This window comes from Belonocnema kinseyi, chromosome 1, assembly GCF_010883055.1.
Source record: "Belonocnema kinseyi isolate 2016_QV_RU_SX_M_011 chromosome 1, B_treatae_v1, whole genome shotgun sequence".
In the NCBI taxonomy this organism is placed as follows: domain Eukaryota; kingdom Metazoa; phylum Arthropoda; class Insecta; order Hymenoptera; family Cynipidae; genus Belonocnema; species Belonocnema kinseyi.
The window spans coordinates 8,083,718-8,107,282 of NC_046657.1; the positions used below are offsets into that span (position 1 = coordinate 8,083,718).

At 23.6% G+C, this 23,565-nt stretch overlaps 3 protein-coding genes across 3 annotated transcripts in view; 2 read left to right on the plus strand and 1 right to left on the minus strand.

Annotated features, from left to right (window-relative positions):
- Positions 1–978, plus strand: part of LOC117172599 — an 8,741-nt gene extending 7,763 nt beyond the window's left edge. The window contains exon 2 of the mRNA XM_033360690.1: positions 649–978. Within this exon, the coding sequence (XP_033216581.1) occupies positions 649–972 (324 nt within the window). The 3' untranslated portion in view covers positions 973–978. The remainder of the gene's footprint in view (positions 1–648) is intronic.
- Positions 1–12,929, minus strand: part of LOC117176668 (WD repeat-containing and planar cell polarity effector protein fritz) — a 73,196-nt gene extending 60,267 nt beyond the window's left edge. Inside the window, exons 1-5 of the mRNA XM_033366922.1 lie at positions 12,707–12,929; positions 8,395–8,524; positions 8,125–8,302; positions 7,858–8,051; positions 1,064–1,164 (exon numbers count right to left, since the gene is read on the minus strand). Of these exons, the coding sequence (XP_033222813.1) occupies positions 1,064–1,164; positions 7,858–8,051; positions 8,125–8,302; positions 8,395–8,524; positions 12,707–12,789 (686 nt within the window). The 5' untranslated portion in view covers positions 12,790–12,929. The remainder of the gene's footprint in view (positions 1–1,063; positions 1,165–7,857; positions 8,052–8,124; positions 8,303–8,394; positions 8,525–12,706) is intronic.
- A 607-nt stretch (positions 12,930–13,536) lies between these two features.
- On the plus strand, positions 13,537–22,569 carry LOC117168319 (transmembrane protein 234 homolog). The gene is made up of 4 exons (XM_033353894.1): positions 13,537–13,946; positions 21,080–21,231; positions 21,310–21,469; positions 21,593–22,569. Exons 1-4 carry the CDS (start codon positions 13,931–13,933, stop codon positions 21,682–21,684), a joined length of 420 nt encoding a protein of 139 aa, XP_033209785.1. The 5' UTR covers positions 13,537–13,930; the 3' UTR covers positions 21,685–22,569.
- The last annotated feature ends 996 nt before the right edge of the window (positions 22,570–23,565 follow it).

The window sequence follows — 23,565 nt, forward strand, 5'->3', positions numbered from 1 at the left end:
TTATTTCAATAATCTCAATAATTTCACAAATATTTCCAAGTATTTGGAATATTTTGAAAAGATTTCTAAATATATTACAAAGATTTTAGGTATTTCAAAAATGTAACAAATATTTCGGGCAGATTAAAAAGATTTCACAAAGACATCAATTATTTCAATAATTTCATAAATATTACCCAGATATTTCAAAAATATTTCAAATGTTTTGAAAAGAGTTCCAAAGATTTGAAATATTTCTCAATGGTTTTAAATAGATTTCAAAGTTTGCACAAAGATTAAAATTATTTCCCAATTCCAAATATTTCAAAAAAATTACAGTGATTTCCCAAAGATTTAAGTTATTTCGCAAAAATTTCGTATAAACTAAAAATATTTCACAGATAAGTTCAATATCTTACAAAGATTTCTGATGGATTTTTGAAGAAATTCAAACAAACGGCTGAATTTAATCATTCGATTTCAGAGAGGGGCAAATCAATATTTTTTCCCTCCTTCAGCCTCTATTTTTGACTTTTAAATAGTTACTACTTCAAATCTGTAATTAAGTTATTTAAATTTTAGATATTATCCGCTAAAAACTTTAATAGATGGAGGAAATTTGAATAAAAACCCGACCATTAATACCAGAAAATGTAATTTTTTAAACAGACAACATGGGAACTACCGAAAAAAATTGACAGACGTCTAGCCGAAGAATTATCAGCACCACCAAAATACAAAAAGCGTGCTTGGGAAGTCCACAAAGCCAATCATCGTGCCGCATGCGCTGATTCTTCAAAAGAAGAATTAAAATCAGAAAAAATCCCAAAACCAAAACTAACATCCGAATTAGACCACACAATTGATTTTAAATCTGAGCACAAAAATTCCGAATCTCAAATTTTTCATTCAAAATCAAAATCGGAATTTTCTCGAGAGGAGGAGAAAATAAATAAGGTCGCGTGTCTTTTGCATCAAACTTGTAAAATATAAGAATCGGCTCGTATTTTATTTTTTAAGTGGTGTTTTTCTTTCTGTGATTGAATATTGGCGATTAAAATTGCTTTTTTTTTTTAGTTCTTACCCAGTTAGTCTGTAAATTTGCACGTTTGCTCGATCGTGCTCTTTTACCGTGGGACTCCAGGGATAAACTTCATTCATTGTCGATTTCCACCAGATTAATACCTGAAAGAGGGATAAATTTCAAGAAAATAAGAAATTTTTCTTCAGATACCTAGGAAAATTGAAAAAGATTTCAAAAATTCCCGAAAAATAATCTGGAAGACTTTAAAGCAAGTTCTTGTTTTGATTTTGCAAGACTAAAGAATTTTTGGGAAACTTTAAATAATTTTAAAAGTTTTGAAAATAAATTAAGATTTGAAGATTTCAAACAAAATTTCAAATAAGTTAAAGATTTAATAAAAAATGTAGATTTTGGAGGATTTTGAAATAAAAATGTCAAGATTTTTAAAATTTTTAAAGGTTTGAAAATAATATAAAAAATCTGCAAGATTCCATGGAAAATAAAAAAAAAATTTATTAAAAAAAAAAAAACTAATTTGAGGAGAATATTTAAAAAGGTTTAAAAACATTTCATACATTATAAAAAAAGAAACATATTAAAAAAATTGTAATGAAATTTATCAAGGACATAATTCCATATTTAATAAAATTTCACAAAATTTCTGATAAAAATTTGGATTTTTGAAGATTTTGAAATAAAATGTTTTATTTTGAAAGATAGATTTTAACAGAATTGTTTCGGAAAAATCATCAAGAATAATTTAAAATTTTAAAGGATTTCAAAAATAATTAAAAATTTGAAGAATTCAAAAACAATTTCAAATAAGTTAAAAAAATTAATAACAAAATTGTAGATTTTGAAAGATTTCGAAATAAAATTTTTAAGGTTTTTAAGAATTTTGAAAGGTTTGAAAATAATATAAAAAAGGTTTAAGATTCCAGGGAAATTTCTTATGTTTTTCAATATAAAAAAAAATTATTTTAGGAGAATATTTAAAAAAGTATAAAAACGTTTTAAAAGATTTGCAAAATTATGGAAAAATAATTTGGAAGACTTTAAAGCAATTGCTTACTTTGATTTTGCAAGACTAAAAAATTGCAGGGAAACTTTAAATAATTTTAAGAAGTATTTAAGAGTTTTTTGGAAAATAAATTAGGATTTGAAAATTTCAAAAATAATTTCAAATAAGTTAAAAAGTTAATAAGAAAATGTAGATTTTGGAAGATTTCGAAATAAAAATGTCAAGGTTTTTAGGATTTTTTAAAGGTTCGAAAATAATATAAAAAGTTTGTAAGATTCCAAGGGAAATTAAAAAATTTGTTCATTATAAAAAAATTATACTTAGGAGAATATTTAAAACGGTTTAAAAGATTTTTAAAAGATTTGAAAAATTATGAAAAAAGAAACATATTTGAAAATTTGTAATAAAATTTACTAAAGACACAATTTTATATTTATCAAAATTTCTGATAAAATCTGGATTTTTGAAGATTTTGAAATAAAATGCTTTATTTTGAAAGATTAATTTTAACAGAATTGTTTCGGAAAAATCCTCAAGAACAATTTAAAATTTTTAAGGATTTCAAAAATAATTAAAAATTTGAAGAATTCAAAAACAATTTCAAATAAGTTAAAAAAATTAATAACAAAATTGTAGATTTTGAAAGATTTCGAAATAAAATTTTTAAGGTTTTTAAGAATTTTGAAAGGTTTGAAAATAATATAAAAAATGTTTAGGATTCCAGGGAAATTTTTTTATGTTTTTTAATTTAAAAAAAAATATAATTTTAGGAGAATATTTAAAAAGGTTTAAAAACATTTTAAAAGATTTGTAAAATTATGGAAAAACAATCTGAAAGATTTAACAATATTTTTTTAAATTTCGCAGAATTTTACAAAAATGTTAGAAAAACTTTGAATAATTTTAAAAGATATGTAAAAGTTTAAAACATGTTAACAATTTTTAAGTAAACTTCATTAAGGACATAATTTTTTTTAATTTCACAAAATTTCAGACATAATTTTGATTTTCGAAGATTTTGAAGTAAAATTTTTAAGCTTTTTAAGGTTTTTTAAAGTTTACAAAGTAATAAAAAAGTTTGTAAGATTCCTTGGATAAAATAACATGATTTTTCATTTTGAACAATGAATTTTAAGAAAATATTTGAAAAGATTTTTAAAAAATACAGAACATTTTCAATACAGTTAGAAAAGAATTTCCAAGATTTAACAGAAACTTCCTTAATATTTTATCATTTTTTGATAATTTTAAGAAAGATGTAAATCATTTTAAAAGATATTTAGAACTTTCTTATTTTGATTTTACAAGACTACAAAATCATAGGAAAACTTTAAATAATTATAAAAGGTATTTAAGAGTTTTTAAAATAAATTAAGATTTGAAGATTTCAAATACGTTAAAGATTTAATAACAAAATGTAGATTTTGGAAGATTTCGAATTAAAAATGTCAAGGTATCTTATATTTTGAAAGGTTTGAAAATAATATAAAAGTTTTGTAAGATTTCAGGGAAAATTATAAATTTTGCTTATTGAAAAAAACTAATTTTAGGAGAATATTTAAAAAGGTTTAAAAGCATTTCAAAAGATTTGGAAAATTATGAAAAAAGAAACATATTTAAAAATTTATAATGAAATTCATTAAGAACATAATTTTTTTATTTCAAAAAAATTCTGATAAAATTTGGATTTTTGACGATTTCGGAATAAAATTTTTTATTTTGAAAAATTAATTTTAACAGAATATTTGTAAAGGATTTTAAAACAGTACATAAATTTTGAAAATGGTTGGAAAAAAATCTCCAAGATTTTACGGCAACTTTTTTATTTTGTAGCATTTTTTGGAAATTTTAAGAAAAATGTCAATCATTTTTAACGATATTTAGAAGTTTAAAAACAATTTTAAAAGTAATTTAAAATTTGAAAAGATTTCAAAAATAATTTCAAGAATTTGAAAAAATTAAAAACAAAATGTAGATTTTTGAAGATTTCGAAATGGAATTTTAATGGTTTGAAAAATTAATTTTTAAACAGAAGTTAAAAAGATTTCAAAACATTTATAAAAATGTGACGAATGAAAAATTTCGAAAAATAAACTTCTGGAAGATTTGAAGGTTTTTTTTTTAATTTTGAAAGATTATTAAAAATTGTAGGAATAATTAATCAACTTAAATGATATTTAGAAATATATAATAAGATTAAAAACATATCTCAAAACTTCAAAAATATTTTTGAATCTTCTAAATAATCTTAAGAAAATTATATTTATATAATTTAAAAATTATCCTCGAATTTAGACTGTTCAAAAAATATTTTAATATTCCTGGAAAAATTTTTTATGATTTTTGATTTGGAAAGTTAATTTTAGGAGGAGATGTCTAATAATTCCCAAGAAATTAACTTTCCAGCACTTCAAAATTCAAAATAAGAAAATACTCGAAGTAGAAAATTCTGAAATTTAAAATTTTCCGAAATATAAAAATCCTGAATTGGAAAAGTCCTGAAAATTTTATAATATTACCTAATTTGCAAACTCCCAACAGAAAATAGTCAAATTATAAAATATACGAACTAGAAAACTCCTAAAATTAATCAATCAACAGAATTGTTTTTTAATTGATATTAATTATTCAATAAAAATACTTTGATCAAATATTTTTATAAAAAAAATTGTTTTTAAATATTTAAAGTTATTTTTTAAATATTGTTTGAATATGAAATAAAAATAATTCAAAAAATATACATTTTTGTATGAAAAATTTCGTTCCAAAATGTGCGTGGTATTTTAAAAAATTTACAAAAAACGTTCTCATAAAGTTTGCAAAGTTTGTTTGGAAAATGTTATTAAGTTCAGAGAAAATTTAAGGAAATTTCTTTTTCATTTTTCTTTTTTTAATTAAAAACTTGATTTTTTAAAATGTTTTTTGTTATTTCATTCAGAAATAATTTTTTCGTAATTGTTATTTTAAAATCAAACAAGAATTTTTTTAAACTTTAAACGGAGAAACAATTTTTTAAATAAAAAATCTGATTATCGTATTCTTATTAAATGATTAATATATATTAAAAAAAAACAATTCTTTTAATAGTTTAGATTGGGAAAATTTCTAATTCGGATATTTTATAATTTTGAAATTTTCAATCGGAAATTTTCTATTTTAAATATTTTGTTTTTTGAGTGTATTACTTTGTCGGAAATTTTATTTTTCGATATTTTTCAATCGTCTCTTTCGGAGAATATAAAAAAGACTTTACAACATTTTAAACAAAATGTAGATTTTTCATGATTTCGAAAAAACAGTTTTTTAACAATTTTCAACCGTTTCACGCAAATAAAATATTTTTTTAAGATTTCGAGGAAAATGTTTAATAATTTTTATTATAGAAAAGTGAACATTTTTAAAATGATTTCTTAATATTTTAAAACTGAATTTAGCAAATTTTAAAGCAACATTTTATCTATCTTGGAAAATTTGCAATGATTTTTTAAAAATTAATTTTAAAAGAAATTTGAAAAAGATGCCAAAAATTATCGAAAAAAGTCGGAGAGATTTAAAAACAATTTAATTTAATTTTGCAAGACTGAAAAAGTGTAGGAAAACTTTGAATAATTGTAAAAGATATTTATAAGTCTTTAAACAAAATTTTACGTACAGACATAATTTTTAACTTAAAAACATTTAAACATTTTTTATAAACATCAAGTAGATTTTTGAAGATTTTGAAATAAATTTTTGAAGCTTTTTGTGAGGTTTCAAAGGTCTCAAAATAATAATAATAATAATAGAAATATTGTATGATTCCTGGGAAAAAAATTGAATGACGTTTTATTTTGAAAAATTAATTTTAAGAGAACATTTAAGAATATTTCAAAAGATTTCAAAAATTTACAACAAAAAAAACCTTCTAGAAAAAATGTATATGTATATAGTTTTAATTTTAAGCCAATTTCAAAAAATGTTAAACAAAATGTAGATTTTTGAAGATTTTATATCACAATTTTGCAGCTTTTTGAGTTTTTTCAAAGGTTTATAAATAATAAAAAAATATTCAGATTCCTGAGAAAATTTGTATATATTTTTTTTTTATTTTGAAAAATTACTCAGAGAATTTTAAAAAAGATTTCAAAAAATTCTAAACAAAATGCAGATTTTTCAAGATTTCGAAAAAATAGTTTTTTTCAGAATTTTCAACCGCTTTATAAGAATAAAAAATGTTTTTAAACAGATTTTTAGGAAAATTTACATTATATTTATGTTATATTTATGTTACATTATATTATGTTTTTTCGCATTGAAAAATTGATTTAAATAGAATATTTAAAAAGATATGAAAACATTTTAAAAGAATTGCAAAATTCTAAAGAAAAATCTAGAAGATTCTAAATAAAGTTAATAAAATTTTCGTTGATTTTTGTAGATTTCGACAAAAAATTAGAAGCTTTTATGAATTTTGAAAGGTTTAAACAGGAAAAAGAAATGTTTTCAAAATTCCCAGGAAAATGAAAAAATTTAGAGAATATTTAAAAAGGTTTTTAAACATTTCCCAAGATTTCCAAAATTCTTGACAATGAATCCCAAAGACTTTAAGGGAATTTTTTTAAATTTTGAAACATTTTTTAAAAATTTAAGAAAAATTCGAATCATTTCAACAAATATTTAGAAGTTTCGAAAAAATCCTCAAGAATAATTTTAAATTTTAAAGGATTTCGAAAATAATTTAAAATTTGAAGATTTTAAAAACAATTTCAAATAAGTTAAAAAAATTAATGACAAAATGTAGATCTGCAAAATTATGAAAAAAGAATCTGGAAGACTTTAAAATAATTTTTTCTAATTTCGCAGAATTTTACAAAAATGTTAGGAAAACTTTGAATAATTTTAAAATATATGTAACAGTTAAAAACATATTTACAATTTTTAAATAAAATTTATTAAGGACATAATTTTATATTTTTAAAAATTTCACAAAATTTCTGACAAAATTTTGAAGATTTTAAAATAAAATTTTTAAGCTTTTCAAGTTTGTTTCTGGTTGAAAATTTTAAGAAAAATGTAAATCATTTTAAAAGAGTTTTAGAAGTTTAAAAACAATTTGAATAGTAATTTTATAAAATTTGAAAAGATTTCAAAAATAATTTCAAAAAATTAAAAACAATTACTAAAATTATAAAATTTCCGACAATTTAAAATTTCCAAATTGAAAAATTTCGGAATAATATTACCGAATCTGAACAATTTTTTTTTAACAATAAATAAATAATCGAATCAGGAAGATTTGAAGGCAATTTTTTTAATTTTGAAAGATTATTCAAAATTGTATGAATAATTAGTCAATTTAAATGATATTTAGGAATATATTATAAGATAAAATTTTTTTTAAACTTTGAAAGATTTTGAAAAGTTGATAAAATATTTATAAATTTCTTGAAATTTTCTCTCGATTTTCAAAAATAAAATGCGGTAAAATCCCATAAAATAAAAAAATTCTTCTCAATTTTTTAGATTCTTTTTCAAAACATCTCAAATCTTAAAAAATATTTTTGAATTTTTTAAATCGAATCTAATTTTAGCTCGAATTTAGACTGTTCAAAATCCTTAAATAAACAAATAGTTATTCAAAATTTTTATTTTAAAATAAAAATAATTTTCCTCTTCAATCGAAAAATATTGTAACATTTATACAACTGTTTTGTAAATATTATAAAAATGTAATATTATATTTACAACGTTTAAGTAAAAATAAATTCAGATTTTTTACCTGTAAAATTATTTCACAAAGTAGATAATTTTACTAAAAATGGATAATAATTAAAATAAATATTTAAACACTTACTAAATCGCCGGAACGATTGAGCTGAATTTTTTTATCAAGTCTGCGTCCACTTGGGCCGCAAAGCTCAAAGGTATTTATTTTCGGCTCGAGACGACTTATTTTATCGAAAAGATGCCTTTTTGATTTTGTAAAGTGCACCAGAGTCACTTGACTGTCATTGTAAGTACAAATCACGTGGTTTTTCGTTATTAAAACTGAAAAGACAATTTTCATACTAAAAAATTAGAGTCTATAAAATTAAATCTATTGCAAATTATTAAGACTTACCATCAGATATGTGATCGGAGACTTTTCCAACGAGATACTTATCAAAAACTATTTTTTCTATATCACCCGATTGAAGACCTATTTGTATATAAATGAATAAACCAGATCCAAGCATTAAACTGACTGTACAATGATCGTTCCATTGGCAATATATTGTCGAATGAGCTTTTAGTTGCTCCTAAATTTAAAGAATATTTTTTATTTAATTTATTTTGAATACGAATTGTTACAATTTATCAATTATTAATTAATTATGCAATATTTGTGTACCTCCAAATATTTGAGCGAATCTTTTAGCTTGATTCCTTTCTTGTTTTGTGGGGCGTAAACCATTCCTCGTGTTTCACAATAGGAACGCTTGCCTTCTTCATATAAATTATCGACTCGTTTATCATAATATCTAAAACATTTTATTATTGGACAATTGAATTTAGAAAATGGGACGACTGAAAAATCAGGAAAAATTAAATTCCTGACACTGTAAAATTTTCGAATAATAGAAGTTCCTAATAATGAAATTCTTGAATTGGAAAATTCCCGAATAAAAAATTACCCGACAGTTTATTATATTTAAGAAAAATAAAATTCCCGTTTGAAAATTTCCGAATTATAAAATATCCGAACTAGAAAATTCCCGAATTCAAACAATTAAAAAAATCGTTTTTTAATCAATATTATTTATTTATTAAAAATAAAATAATCAAATATTTTTATCCAATACATTTTTTTAATGTTTAAAGTTTTTAAAAATATTATTTAGTATTTAAAATAATGATAAATGGAAAAATATATTTCTGGACGAAAAATTTAACTTGAAAATGTGCATAGTATTTTGAAAATATTTTTTAACAAAAAGCGTTGTCAAAAATAGAATTGTTAATAACATTTTTTTAAATAAATTCAAGATAAGTCAGTGCTGAGTTCAATCCTGTAAATTTGGTTTAGAACATTTGATGAGGTTTGCACAAAATTTAGGGATATTTTTTGTCGTCTTTAGCGCTCGTGTTTTAACAATTTTATTTGTATACAACTTGTATACAATTACAGTTTTTATAGATTCAAACTCCAATTTAAACAAGATTATACGTTTTAAAAAACATTTCTTTCATAATAATATTTAATTATTGTATTTTTAATAAATAAATAATGTTTATTAAAAAAGTTTAATTGTTTAAATTCGCGAATTTTCCAGTACGAATGACAGAACATGCAAAAAATCCTATTAATTAATTGAAAAATTAACAAATAAAGAATTTGAACAATTAATTCTTTTTAAAATAAATCATATTAATTGATTAAAAATTCATTTATAAAAGATTGTTATACAAAATATTTTTAATATTTTAAGTTTCTAAAATTATTGTTTGACTTTAAGATAACAATGAATAAAGATGTTCATCCAGAAATATATATATGTTCAATTATTGTTATTTTAAGTTCAAACGATAATTTTAGAAACATCAAACATTAAAAATATATTTTTTGGCTATGAAAATATTTGCTTATTCTATTTTTAATGAATATTATTCATTAAAAAATGTTTTAATTGTTTTAATTCGAGAATTTTCTAGTCGAAAATTTCATCGTGCGGGAATTTCATTATTCGGGAATTTTATTATTTGGGAATTTTTCCATTGGGAAATTTTATTCTTCGGGGATTTTTCAATTGGAGAATTTTCTAGTTCGGATATTTTATAATTAGGCAATTTTCTTCCAGAAATTTTATCATACGGGAATTTTCCATGTCGGGAATTTTATTATTCTTGAATTTTCCAATCAGGGAATTTTACTAATAGCTAATTTTTCAATTCTGGATTAAATTATTCTTAAATTTTCCAATTGGCGAATTTTATTATTCACAAATTTTTCAATTCACAAATTTTATTATTGGTAATTTTATTATTCTTAAATTTTCTAATTGAGGAATTCTATTATTTGCCAATCTTCCAAGTTGGGATTTTTATTATTCGCATATTTTTCAATCCAGGAATTTTATTATTCGTAAATTTTCCAATTTTGGAATTTTATTATTTGCAAATTTTTCAATTGGGGAATTTTATTATTCGCAAATTTTCCATTTCAGAAATTTTATTATTAGATAATTTTATTATTCTTAAATTTTCCAATTAGGGAATTTTATTATTCGCAAATTTTCCAATTCGGGAATTTTATTATTCGTAAATTTTCCAATTGATGAATTTCATTATTTACCAATTTTCCAATTCACAAATTTTGCATGTCGGGAATTTTATTTTTCTTAAATTTTCCAATTGGGGAATTTTATTATTTGCAAATTTTCCAATTCACAAATTTTGTATTCTTCGGGGATTTTTCCATTGGAGAATTTTCTAGTTCGGATATTTTATAATTAGGCAATTTTCTGCCGGAAATTTTATCATACGGGAATTTTCCAATTAGGAAATTTTATTATTCTAAAATTTTCCGATTGAGGGATTTTATTATTCGTAAATTTTCCAATTCGGGAATTGTAATATTCGTAAATATTCCAATTGAGGAAATTATTATACGCAAATTTTCCAATTCACAAATTTTCCATGTCGGGAATTTTATTATTCTGAAATTTTTCAATTGGGGAATTTTATTATTCGCTAGTTTTTCAAATCTGGATTAATTTATTCTTAAATTTACCAATTGACGAATTTTATTATTCGCAAATTTTTCAATTCAGGAATATTGTTATTCAAAACTTTTTCAATTCAAAAATTTTATTATTGGTAATTTTATTATTATTAAATGTCCTAATTGAAGAATTTTATTATTTGCCAATCTTCCAAGTCGGGATTTTTATTATTCGCATATTTTTCAATCCAGGAATTTTATTATTCGTAAATTTTCCAATTTCGGAATTTTATTGTTTGCAAATTTTTCAATTGGGGAATTTTATTATTCGCAAATTTTCCAATTGATGAATTTCATTATTTACCAATTTTCCAATTAATAAATTTTTCATGTCGGGAATTTTATTTTTCTTAAATTTCCAATTGAGGAATTTTATAATTTGCAAATTATCCAATTCGCGAATTTCATTGTTCGCAAATTTTCCAATCGAGGAATTTTATTATATGCAAATTTTCCAATTTACAAATTTTCCAAGTCGGGATTTTATTATTCTTAAATTTTCCAATTGAATTTGATTATTCGCATATTTTTCAATTCAGGAATTTTATTATTTGTAAATTTCCAATTGCGGAATTTTATTATTTGCAAATTTTTCAATTGGGGAATTTTATTATTCGCAAAATTTCCATTTCAGAAATTTTATTATTAGGTAATTTTATTATTCTTAAATTTTCCAATTGGAGAATTTTATTATTCGCAAATTTTCCAATTGATGAATTTCATTATTTACAAATTTTCCAATTCATAAATTTTTCATGTCGGGAATTTTATTTTTCTTAAATTTTCCAATTGAGGAATTTTTTTATTTGCAAATTATCCAATTCGCGAATTTTATTGTTCGCAAAATTTTCCAATCGAGGAATTTTCTTATATGCAAATTTTCCAATTTACAAATTTTTCAAGTCAGGATTTTATTACTCTTAAATTTTCCAATTGAATTTGATTATTCACATATTTTTCAATGCAGGAATTTTATTATTTGTAAATTTCCAATTGTGCAATTTTATTATTTGCAAATTTTTCAATTGGGGAATTTTATTATTCGCAAATTTTTCATTTCAAAAATTTTATTATTAGGTAATTTTATTATTCGTAGATTTCCCAATTGGGGAATTTTATTTTTCTTCAATTTTCCAATTGAGCAATTTTATTAATCGCAAATTTTCCAATTCACATATTTTATTATTTTGTAATTTTATTATTCACAAATTTTTCAATTAGGGAATTCTATTATTCGCAAATTATCCAGTTCAGGAATTTTATTATTCTTAAATTTTCCATTTCACAGATTTGATTATTTTTCAATTTTTCAATTGGGGAATTTTATTGTTTGCATATTTTTCAATTCGTAAATTTTATTATTCTTAAACTTTCCAAATGCGGGAGCTTATCATTCACATATTTTAATATTGGGGAATTATATATATATATATCCTTTAAAAAATTGATCAAGGAATATTTTATGGACACAATTAAATTGTAATAAGAATAAGAATTGTCAAACACATTAAAGTTAAAAAGTTCTTTGAAAAAATCTCAAACCTTTTTCTTTAATTTCTTCTATAAAAAATATAATTAAAAAATGTTTTAAAATAAAATTTTAATTAAAAAATTTAAATAATATTCCCTTATAATTAGAAATTGTTACTCAGCAGCCATGCACTAAATTACACTGTAGTAAAAATACAAAATTAACATATTTTGAATTTAAATCTATATTTATAATTATACATAAAAATATTTCTTTCAAAATATATTATTTAAATTTAAAACGATCTCACATTCCACAAGTGGTCGTCCATTCATGCTCCAAAATAAAATTTAATATGATATGAAAAATTCTTTGCTTCAAATAAATTAGTAACTGTAATTTCGCAAAAACAATTTTTGTTTACAAACAAAGCGAATGTTAATTTAGCATTAATTCAGTAATATTATATACCTAAATGCTCCGAAATCCGTATCCTTAATACTAATATTCTCATCTAAGGTCCACAATTTTAATTCGCTCAATAAAGCGAACATGTTCCCTTTTCAATAATTTCACATGAACCATTAAAAAAACACAAAATAAATGTTCAAACTAAGTTTTGAAAAAGTTTGAAACACAAATAAAGAGAGGTTATGTTTATATGGGAAAAGAGCATGGACATTATGTCCATGAAAAAGAGAGAGAACTATGACAGGTACTGTTAAAACGCATTTGGACAGTTGACCTTGAAAAGTTACATATCGAAATCTCGAATAGCTTTGGCGCGAGTTTGATACACAATTTTGAAAAAATAAATCTTTTATCAACAAATAGATTGTATTTAAGAGCTAGATACACTTTATATCCACAATCATGATATCCTCTTGATCGAATTGTTTGCCATTATTTATATGGAACTGTAAGAAACATTTTTCACATAAAATAAAAATTATAAAATCATTTTCTCTTATTTTCCATTTTGAATTTCGCGCTATTAGTCGCCATTTTGACTACCACCCCTTCCGAATTTTATGATTGGTCTATCAAAATCCCTCGCATTTTATTTATAAATGAGACTAGTTTTTAAAAAAGATTAGCCTTCTTTAAATATTAATTTTACATTCCTTCTTATTTAATACATATATTTTTTATAAACAATTTTTTTTGGATATGAAATTAACGAAAATTGGTTAAACTTGGAGAATTGAAAGATCGAATTTTTGCCTGCTGATGGCGCTCGACTAATTTTTTGCCTTCCTTCGCTTTCCTGTCTCAACTCTACTTCCGTTTTATTTCATTTGGGCTTGGCTTGGCGTTTAGCACACCTTGGCATTAAATTCGGATTATAAACCAGCGAAAAGTCTAGCGAAATATAGTATTTCATTTACACCGCTCATATATTTACTCAAATATTTCTAAATCCTTTTGCATTTCTGAAATTCTAATAAATTTTCAGTAGTAAAATACGCGGAGTGAAAATACAACCTAAAAATCGTTTTCTAACCTAGACTTCCAGAACAGAAAACGTATTTTTCGAAAGAGTATGGACTTTCCTATTGCGGTAGAAAAATTTTGTTTGCTTCCAGATCGGTCGCTTCTAAGTTTCGAAAGATTCTCGGTTTTTAGAAATTGCGATTTTTTTCCGAGCTGAAAAGGCTGGAGGCGTTTGGATTATTGATCCTTCGAGAAACCAGCATGACGCTTACACTAGGTAAGTTCTTTTTGCGATAAATTTTATTTGTAGTGCGTAGTTACTCCACTTTTCATTTATCTCTTCGATGTGGTTATTTTTCTATTTCCTAATTTGTTTAATTTGCTACAAATTAGATCCGAACGGAGAAAATAAGTTTTGTTTGAAATTAACGATTTTACAGGTTAAAGAATTTTTTATTGTAGTTTTGAGCATCTAATTATTTCGAAAAGTCAATTTGGATTTTTTTTAAATCATACTTTAATATTTTGATCTACATTATCTGTTGTTTAAATGAAATTATCCGTTGAAATTTCTAGAACATGTCGACAGTTTTTAGGTTAGGAATGCTTCAAGAATTCAGAGGAATGTGATATTTTGAATAATAAATGTAATACCTTTGGAAATGTTTTTGAATTTCAAAGAAACTTATGAAAAATATACCCTACCCAAATTTCGGGACAATTTGTATTTGTTTATAATTTGTGCTTCAATTTATACTTTCCAGATTGAAATTGAATTATTTCGGCATTACATTTATTCAGCTTTGTTGATGAATTTATATATATTTAAGTGTTACCTGATTTTTGTATAAACAGGGTGGCCACTGAACCGGCAAATGGCAGTGAATTTATTTTTTTACCGGGAATTTTACCAAAATTTTCATTTTTTTATTTCAACCGTTTTCGGTTGTTCAGTTTTTAAAATAGTTTAATTTATTTTTAAATAAAAATTTTCATGATTTATCAATAGTATATTCTTAATTAAGAGTTTCAAATCTTTCTTTAAATTATTTTTTATATTAAATTTAATAAATAAATTTATTGACATATTATTCCTATTAATTTTTTAGCTATTAAAAATTGTAAACGTGCGTTTTACTATTTTAAACTTAAAAATAAATCCATAATAATATAGTCATAATTAAAGGTTTTTGTTAAATTAAAAATATTGTGAGTCTAAATTATTAAATTTTTATCCCATTTAATTAAAAATTTCTTAATGTAGAAAAAGAATAAGTATTTAATATTTAGTAATATTGCACTGTTTATTTGAGTCATGTAAATTGAAACCAAATATTTAAAAGAAAACATATTGAAACTGAATTGTTTTACATAGAAAGCTTTGAATATTTAGATTTTCGAAGAACTTTTAATCTTTTAGCGTTACAATTTAAATTGTACTATTGAAAAAGTGTTTAATTGATAAGTGAAATTGTTAAATTTTGACGCATAAATAACAATTGAACACTTATTAATTGTAGATAAAATTTGAGTAATTCTAAGAGATATGTGAAGTTTTTAACAGATTCGAAATTAATTAGAAAACTTGAAATTATTTCAAGTAATTTAAACGAAGTTTGTTAATATTTTTTTCAGAACTTCTAAATATATTTTAAAATTAATCGAAATTTTCCTACAATTTTTGAAAATTCAGGGAATTAAATAAAATCCTTAAAATCTTCCATGTTCTTTTATCATTTTTTGAATCTCTTAAAATCTTCTAAAAATTTCTGTTACCAAAATTTTTCAAAGTGAAAAATCATTTAAAATTTTCCTAAGAATCTTAAGAAAATTTTTATTCTTTTGTAGTTTTTCACCATTCTTAAAAAAATTCTAAATTTTTTGTTTGAAATCTGCAAAAATCTAAATTTTATTTTTGAATTCGGCTGTATGTATTTCAAATTATTTCAAGTCCTAGATTTATTTCGAATCTTTTTGAAACTTCTAAGTATCTCTTAATATTACTCTGATATTTTTACATATATCTATTCTTCTTCATAAATTCAAAATTTTTTTCAAGTTTCCAGGATTTTCTAAAAGTTATAGAAAAAAATCAATTCATTTGGAATATATTTAAAAGTTCTGACAAAAAATTCAAAAATGATTTTGATTTTCGAAACATTTAAAACCATTTCTAGATTCTTCAAGATTTTGAAATAAAATTTTAAAGATTTTGAAGGGTGCTTAGACTATTTAAAATAAAAATAATTCAACTTGCAGTTCAAGAACTGTTAAGTTCAATACATTATTTTTCAATTTTTAATGTGCCTAGCTTAAATTTACTTAAAATAATCTAAACTTGAAAATTTTTAAAGTTCATTGCTTGATTCTTTCATTTAGTCCATTGAAAATTATTGTTTATTACTTTATATGTAAAAATGCTTAAAATGTAGTTTGATTTTTGAAATTTCATTGGCCGTGAAAAATGTTGACGAACCAGGAAATGACCGGAAATTTTTTTCTTCGATTAAAACAGCCACCCTGATAAAATTATGGATCAAATCTATGGGATCTCCAGCGTCTGAAAATGTCCTGGAATTTTTTCAAGAGCGTACTTAATTTTTTTTTATTGCAATATAAAATTAAGCAACAATAATTCATTCGGAAATTTAGCTTTATATATTATTATTTTGTTTAACTACATCCTTAAAATTTTGTGTATTGCTGTTTGGAATCGATTTTTTAAACTGAAAATTGAACTATGCTATTTCTTGTTAAAAATGTATCGTTTGTAGTTAAAAATGTGCACCTATTTTGTTGAAAAATCGTTTTTTTTTTTTTTTTTTGATTGTACAAAATTAATATGTTGCAATTTCTCGTCCCTTTCCAGTTAAATTACCTGGTTTTGATTAAAAATTAAAATATCTAATATCAGCTGAGAAATTTTCAGTTCAGAAATTGCCTTTTTTATGAAACATTGGTTAAAAATTAATTGTTTCAGTTGAAAATTTATCTTTTTTTATTTCAAAATCTAACTATTTGGTGAAATCTTTTTCATTCAACTTTTTCGTTGAAAGTGTATGTATTTAGTTAAAAAATCATTTTTCGGCCGTAAATTAATATGTTAGAAAATTAATCTTCTTGTTTCAAATACACTATTTTAAAAATTTATCTTTTTTGTTGAAAATCGAATTATTTTGTTGAATTTTTTCTTGTGAAAAATAAATGTTTTAAACTGAAAATTTATCTATTCCAGTTGAATATTCAATTATTTCAGTTAAAAACTCATAACTTTAGTTAAATAATGATTTTTCTTACTCAAAACTTGGCTTCAAAATCTTTTTGATTGAAAATTCAACTGTTTGGGAAACATGGTATTAATTTTTTTTTTTAATTAGTCTTGGATGAAAAATTGAAGTATTCCAGTTGAATATTCATTGTCTTAGTTAAAACTTCATATTTTTGTTAGAAATTAATTTTTTTAAACTGGAAATTTATATGTTTTAGTTCCAAATTGAACTATTTGCTTAAGAGTTCCATGTTTTTTAAATTAGAAAACCGCCCTTTTTGGTAGAAAATTTATCGTATTGGTCAAAAATGAAAGTTGGGTTGAAAATTAATCTTGTATGGAAAATCATATTTTTTTTGTTTAAACTTCGTCTATTCCATTTGATGATTTATAACTTTAGTCCAAAAGTCACCGCTTAAGTTGAATTTAAAAAAATTCTTAACTAAAAGTTTAATTATTCAATTTTATTGTTGACAATTTATCCTTTTTAGATGAAAATTTATCTATTTTGTAGAAATTCATAATTTTAGTTGAAAATTGATCTTTTGTGGTTGAAAATCCAGCGGGATTCGGTTGAAAAATGATGATTTTTAGTTGAAAATTCATGTATTTTGTTGACCACGCCTTTTTTAGTAGAAAATTATTCTTGTTTGAAAACTCATCGCTTTGGTTGAAAATGTTTTATCTTTATTTTTGACAAATTATTTTTGTTTTTAACTGAAAATGTAACTTCCGTTATTTGTCAATAACTCATTTTTCAATTCAAAATTTAACTATTTGGTTGAAAATTTATATTTTTTAGTTGAGCATTTAACTGTTTGATTAAAAATTCATGGGTATTTCGTTGAAAATTTGATATTTTTTATTGAAAAGTTAGGAGTTTGAATAGGTTTAAATTGAATTTAATATAGTATCTAATACATTCGTTTTATTTAAAGAGGCACTAAATTTCAAGTATAAGAAGATAAATACAAATTTGAACTGCATATTATTATGAAACTGAAAAAAAATGATTTACAAATAAACTCTCGAAACTGAAAATATTCTGAGCCGATTTTTAAATAAATTATAAGTAATAACATGAGGTTTTCTTAATAAAAAATAAAACTGAAAAGAAAGAACTCATTGAAAAAAATTCGAAGTTGATTTAATTTTGTTCTAAAAAATTTTTGTAGAAGAAAAATCTGTCCGCGTTCGATTTTAACAGTTTTTAAATAATTAGTGGAATTGTAATGTTTTTCTATTATGCTATTATTTAGCTTACAATGCGCAATTCAAAATGTTTTACTTTTAAAATATTCCATTTAAAATTTGTATTTATAAGCTTACATTTTTAATTTAAAGAATTTTTAAATGCTTTCTTAAATAATTGAAGAAATAAAAAATAAAACCCTTTGATGTTGAATATTGTTGATAAAAAACATTTTTATTTCATAAACGAATAAATTTATTTTAATTTATCTGCACTTTATGTAATAAAAAGTGTACAAAAACGATTTGACAAAACCATTTTAAACCAGTTAAAAATTAAGAATTTTCAGATTTTAACGTTAAAACTTAAACGGTTTAAATTTGAAATAATAATATATTGTTAATTAAAGGATTTTATTAAATTAAAAATATTGTTTCAGTCTAAAATATTCAACTTTTAACCAATTAAATTTGAAATTTTTAATTAAGAAAAAGATAAATTATTGAATATTTAGCAATATTTGAATTTTTGAGTAATTTTAAGAGACATTTAGAAGTTTTAAAAAGATAAAAATTATCATGCAAATTTTAGAAAGTTTTCTTAAAATCTTCTAGAATCTTTCTTGAAAATTTTGTTTAAATCTTTGAAAAACTTTTTAAATATTCTTTTAAAATAATTTTTCACAATGAAAAGTTATTTTTAATTTTCCTATGAATCTTAAGAAAATGTATTTATTCTTTTGAAGCCTTTCACAATTCTTGAAAAGAATCTAATTTTTTTATTTAAAATCTGCGAAAATCTACATTTTGTTTCATATCAGGCTATCATTTCAAGTTTTACATTCAGTTTGAATATTTTAAAAATTTCTACATATTTCTTAAAATTACTTAGATTTCGCCTAAAAATAATAAATGTTCAATTTTTATTTATACATTCAAATTGTAAAGAAATTTTCTAAAATTTGCAGGATTTTCTAAAAATTGTAGAAAAAATTCATTTCATTTTGACAGATATTCAAAAATTCTGAAAGAATTTCCAAAATAATTTTTAATTTAAAACCAATTGAAAACAGCTTCTGGTTTTCTCAAGATTTTGAAATAAAATTTTGAATCTTTCCAAGGATGTTTAAACTATTTAAAAAGAAAATAATTGAATTTCTAATTTAAGAAGTGTTCCGTTAAATTTTTTTTCAATTTTTGAATATGTGATGCTTCCAGCTGAAAATTTGTTAAAATTATATAATTTTGAAAATTTTAATGTTCATTGATTGATTTTTTAATTTAGAGCATTGAAAATGACAACGTGGATTTATATTTTTAATATTGAAAAATGTTAGTACCTTCAATTTTATACGCGTAAAACATTAGGCATATGAATAGAAAATTTTTTAATGAAAAACTTAAATTTCAATTTTAAAAGTTTAAAATTTAACAGTTCCACTTTGAGTGCTTTCATTTAAAGTTCAGTTTGTATTACCTCAAGTGGAAAATTTTGTAGCTATTTTTTAAATTTCATTGACCGTGAAAAGTGTTTGGGAACCAGGAATTTATTTCGTAGATTAAAACGGCCACTGTGTAAATTTTTTATTTTTAAGCGTACGTTTTAATTTAAACTATTTAAAAATTTCGTTTGGAAAACTTAAAAGAAATAGAATTTAGAAGCGTTTAAAATTTAAGGTTTTTAATAAAAAAAACAAAAACATTTTTAGTTGATTAAATATGGATATGAATTAATTCATGATTCTTAAAATTGAACTGAATTTTTAAATTTAAAAAGTGAGTAATAATTGGAAAGTTTTATTAAACAAATGTAAAAGCTTGATTGCAACTTTGTAAACTATTTAAATTTAAAAATAACAATGACTTAATATTTAGACATATCTGAGTTTAAATTTAAAATCAGTAATTATAAATTAAATATTCAAAACTAAGAAAACAAACAAACACTGAATAAATATTTAGAAGTTTTAAAAAAATCCAAAATTAATAAGAAATTTGAAATGATTGCAAATAATTCAAATGAATTTTCTACGTCTACCGACAAGTTTTTACGAATTTTGAAAGGCGTCGGAAAAAAATTGTTATTCAAGAATTGCAAATGTTTTTGTAATTCGAAAAATTAATTTGAAGAGTATTTAAAAAGATTTAGAAAGATTAAAAAAATATTAAATATGAATTTGGAGGATTTTAAGGATAATTTTTCAATTAGACAGAAATTAAACAAAATGCATAGGAAAAATTTCGAATAATTTTAAAAGTTGTTAGATGTTCTGAAAAAATGTTAAAATGTATAAATGTTACAATACTTTAAAATAAAATTTGGAAGCATTTTCAGGAATTTAAAATTTTGTAAAATAAGAATAACTGAGTTTAAGAATTGTTTAGTTTAAAGAAAATTTGATCGGTTTAATTTTTATGTTCCACGCTTAAAATGATAGAATTTAGAAAATGTTTGAATGCATTGCTTGATTCTTCAATTTTAGAGCATTGGAAATAAGAACGTGGATTTATATTTTTAGAAGTAAACCTGAATATTTGAATACTATAATTTATAAAAATTTATATTTTTAAATTAGCAATTTAATTGCATTTAATTTCAAATTGTTCAGTTGGAAAGTGTTAGTAACTTCCATTTTACACATGTAAATTAATAAGCATTTTTATACAACATTGCTGAATTAAAAAACATTTAAACTTCAGTTTTAAAAGTTATGAATTTAAGAATTCCACTTAGAGTGCTTTAATTTGCAGCTCCGTTTTTATTACTTTAAATGGAAAAGATTTTGGCTTTAGAACTTGATTTTTTAAAATTTCATTGTCCATGAAAAATGTTTGTGAACCAGGAAGTGACAGGGAATTTTGTTCTTTCATTAAAACGGCCACCTTGAATTCGCAATAGGGAAGTTAATTTGCGAATGGTGAAAATATAAGAATATTGCTTTTTTGTTTAGAATCCATCTTGCTTCTCGTTCTCGTCGCCATTTTCTGGGGCGCCACCAATCCTTTTATGAAAAAAGGAGCAGTTGGAATCGAAGAAGTTAAGGCAAAATCAGGGTTTATGCAGCTCCTACAAGAAATTAAATTTCTTTTCACTAACTATAAGGTGAATATTTATTTTTAAAGTAATGATATTAAATTAAAAATTGGTTTCTCTGGAACTAAAAGACGATTTTATTTCTAGTATATGGGACCTTTTCTCATTAATCAATGCGGTTCCGTTCTTTACTACTTTACACTTCAAACAACGGATTTATCTTTGGCAGTTCCGGTTGCCAACTCACTCACATTCCTCTGTACTGCGATAACCGGAAAAATCTTGGGCGAATCTAAAATTCACAAAAGTAAGATTCCATTTTTTTTTCTGCAATACATTCTAAATTTGACATTTTCTTTTTTATCCTTTTATTTATTGAATTTTTTAAAAATTTAGTACAAAAAATGTAACACTTTCTAATTTTTTTTAGACACCTATATTGGAATTTTTTTGATCCTTTGCGGAACAACATTGTGCTGTTTCGACAAAATGAATGCAATCCAAGCTGAATCAGGGCTGTGATTTCTACCTCAGGTATTTTTTTTTTTTTAGTTCATTAAGACAATTCGCCAATTAATGTCGGGAAATCATATTTTCTTAGTTATTATTAAGGCATTATTAAACTGAGGTTCCTTAAACAAGGTCACTGAGAATTAGAGAAAAATATTAATCATTGCAATTTCAGTCTTACATGAACAGTCGGAGAAAGCATCGATTTTGTGCTCTCAGTTAAAAAATGTATTAGTTATCTCTATACTTTATTTATTTCCTAATCATGGAAGGGTCACTGAGAACGAGAAGTTTAGGAAAGCATTATCGCCCTTCAATTAACTACGATTTAACTTTAACCTCTTTAATAGAAAATAACTCAAACGCAACATTACTTTCGTTCGTGAAATTACGTTTTAGTGCATGGAAAAGATTTTTGCCCAACTACAGGGTGCGGCATGGTCACTTGCTGATTTGGAACGTGAAATAAGAAAAATATATTTGGGTTATTGATTTATAATTTTTATTAACACACAGTACAGGTCTCAAAGTTTTTTTTCACTACGTTTTGAAGATAACATCGGCAAGATGGTGACCCTTATTTTCAATGCACTGAACTAACCGGCTTCTGAAATTGCGATCCACTCGCTCGAGCATATCGGAGCGTATGCTTGCGATGTCTTGGGTGATGTTATCCTTCAAGTGCACCAGAGTTCTTGAGCGATCGGTGTACACCACAGATTTGAGATAGCCCCATAAAAAAAAATCACAAGGTGCCATATCTGGTGAGCGGGCTGGCCAGGGAAGGTCACCTCTCAAGGAGATGAGGCGCTCGTGGAAGTGTTCCCTTAACAGTTCCATGGAACACCGTGCCGTGTGCGCTGTCGCCCCGTCCTGCTGGAACCATACATCCCCCAAGTCCATTTCTTCAAGTTTTGGAAGGAAAAATTCTCCGATCATTTCCGTGTAGCGTTCAGATTTAACTGTAACGGTACGGTTATTAATTTTATGAAGTCTGGCATTTTTAACTTTGAATGATGGTTAGGCAAAATGGCCCCTGACGATGCAGAGAGCGGTGCGTTTAAGAAATAATAGAGTGGTTTATTGCCACTTACGAGGAATGTTGTAGTCCTCCGGCGCGCGGTAAGAAGCCGGCGAGATTATTAATTTATTGATAATTTTATTAAATTTAGCTTTTTTTAAACTTTAAATCATGTATGGACTAGATAGTCCCGTGACAATGCAGAGAATTGCCCGTTTAAAAAATAATAGAGTGGTTTATTGTCGCTTACAAGGAACCTGATAACTAATTTATGATTAATTTTATCAAGTCTAGCTTTTTTTAACTTTGAATCATGGTTCGACATGACGCGATTACAAATATTCCACTGCTCATGGACCTGCGCTTCGGCCATTGAGTTTGCCAGTAATTAAATTAACATATTTCTTAAGGCATAACTTTACTAAACTTAAGTTGTTGGACAATAACAAAGATTCACTTCCATAATTAGTTATTTGTCCAAATTTCTAATAGTTTTATATACACCAGACTGGTAAGACCTGTCTGGCTACTTGTGGGTACGATGCTGGCGAGATGTTGGGATCATAATTGGCCTGGATCGTCCCGTGACGATGCGGAGGCCAATGGTGCGGTTAAGAAATAATAGAGTGGTTTATTGCCACTTACAAGAAACTTTGTAGTGCACCGGCGCGCGAGGAGACGCCGGTGAGACTACTAATTTATTAAAGGTAGTAAAAAGCATTAATTAATTAAAGGCATTAAAGGTAGTAAAAAGCATTGATTAATTAAAGGCATTAAAGGTAGTAAAAGTTGCGGTACATGGTCGAGCGGACATATTCGAAAAATTTATAGTTACATTTAATACTCACATCCAGATCTTAGTCGCTGATCCC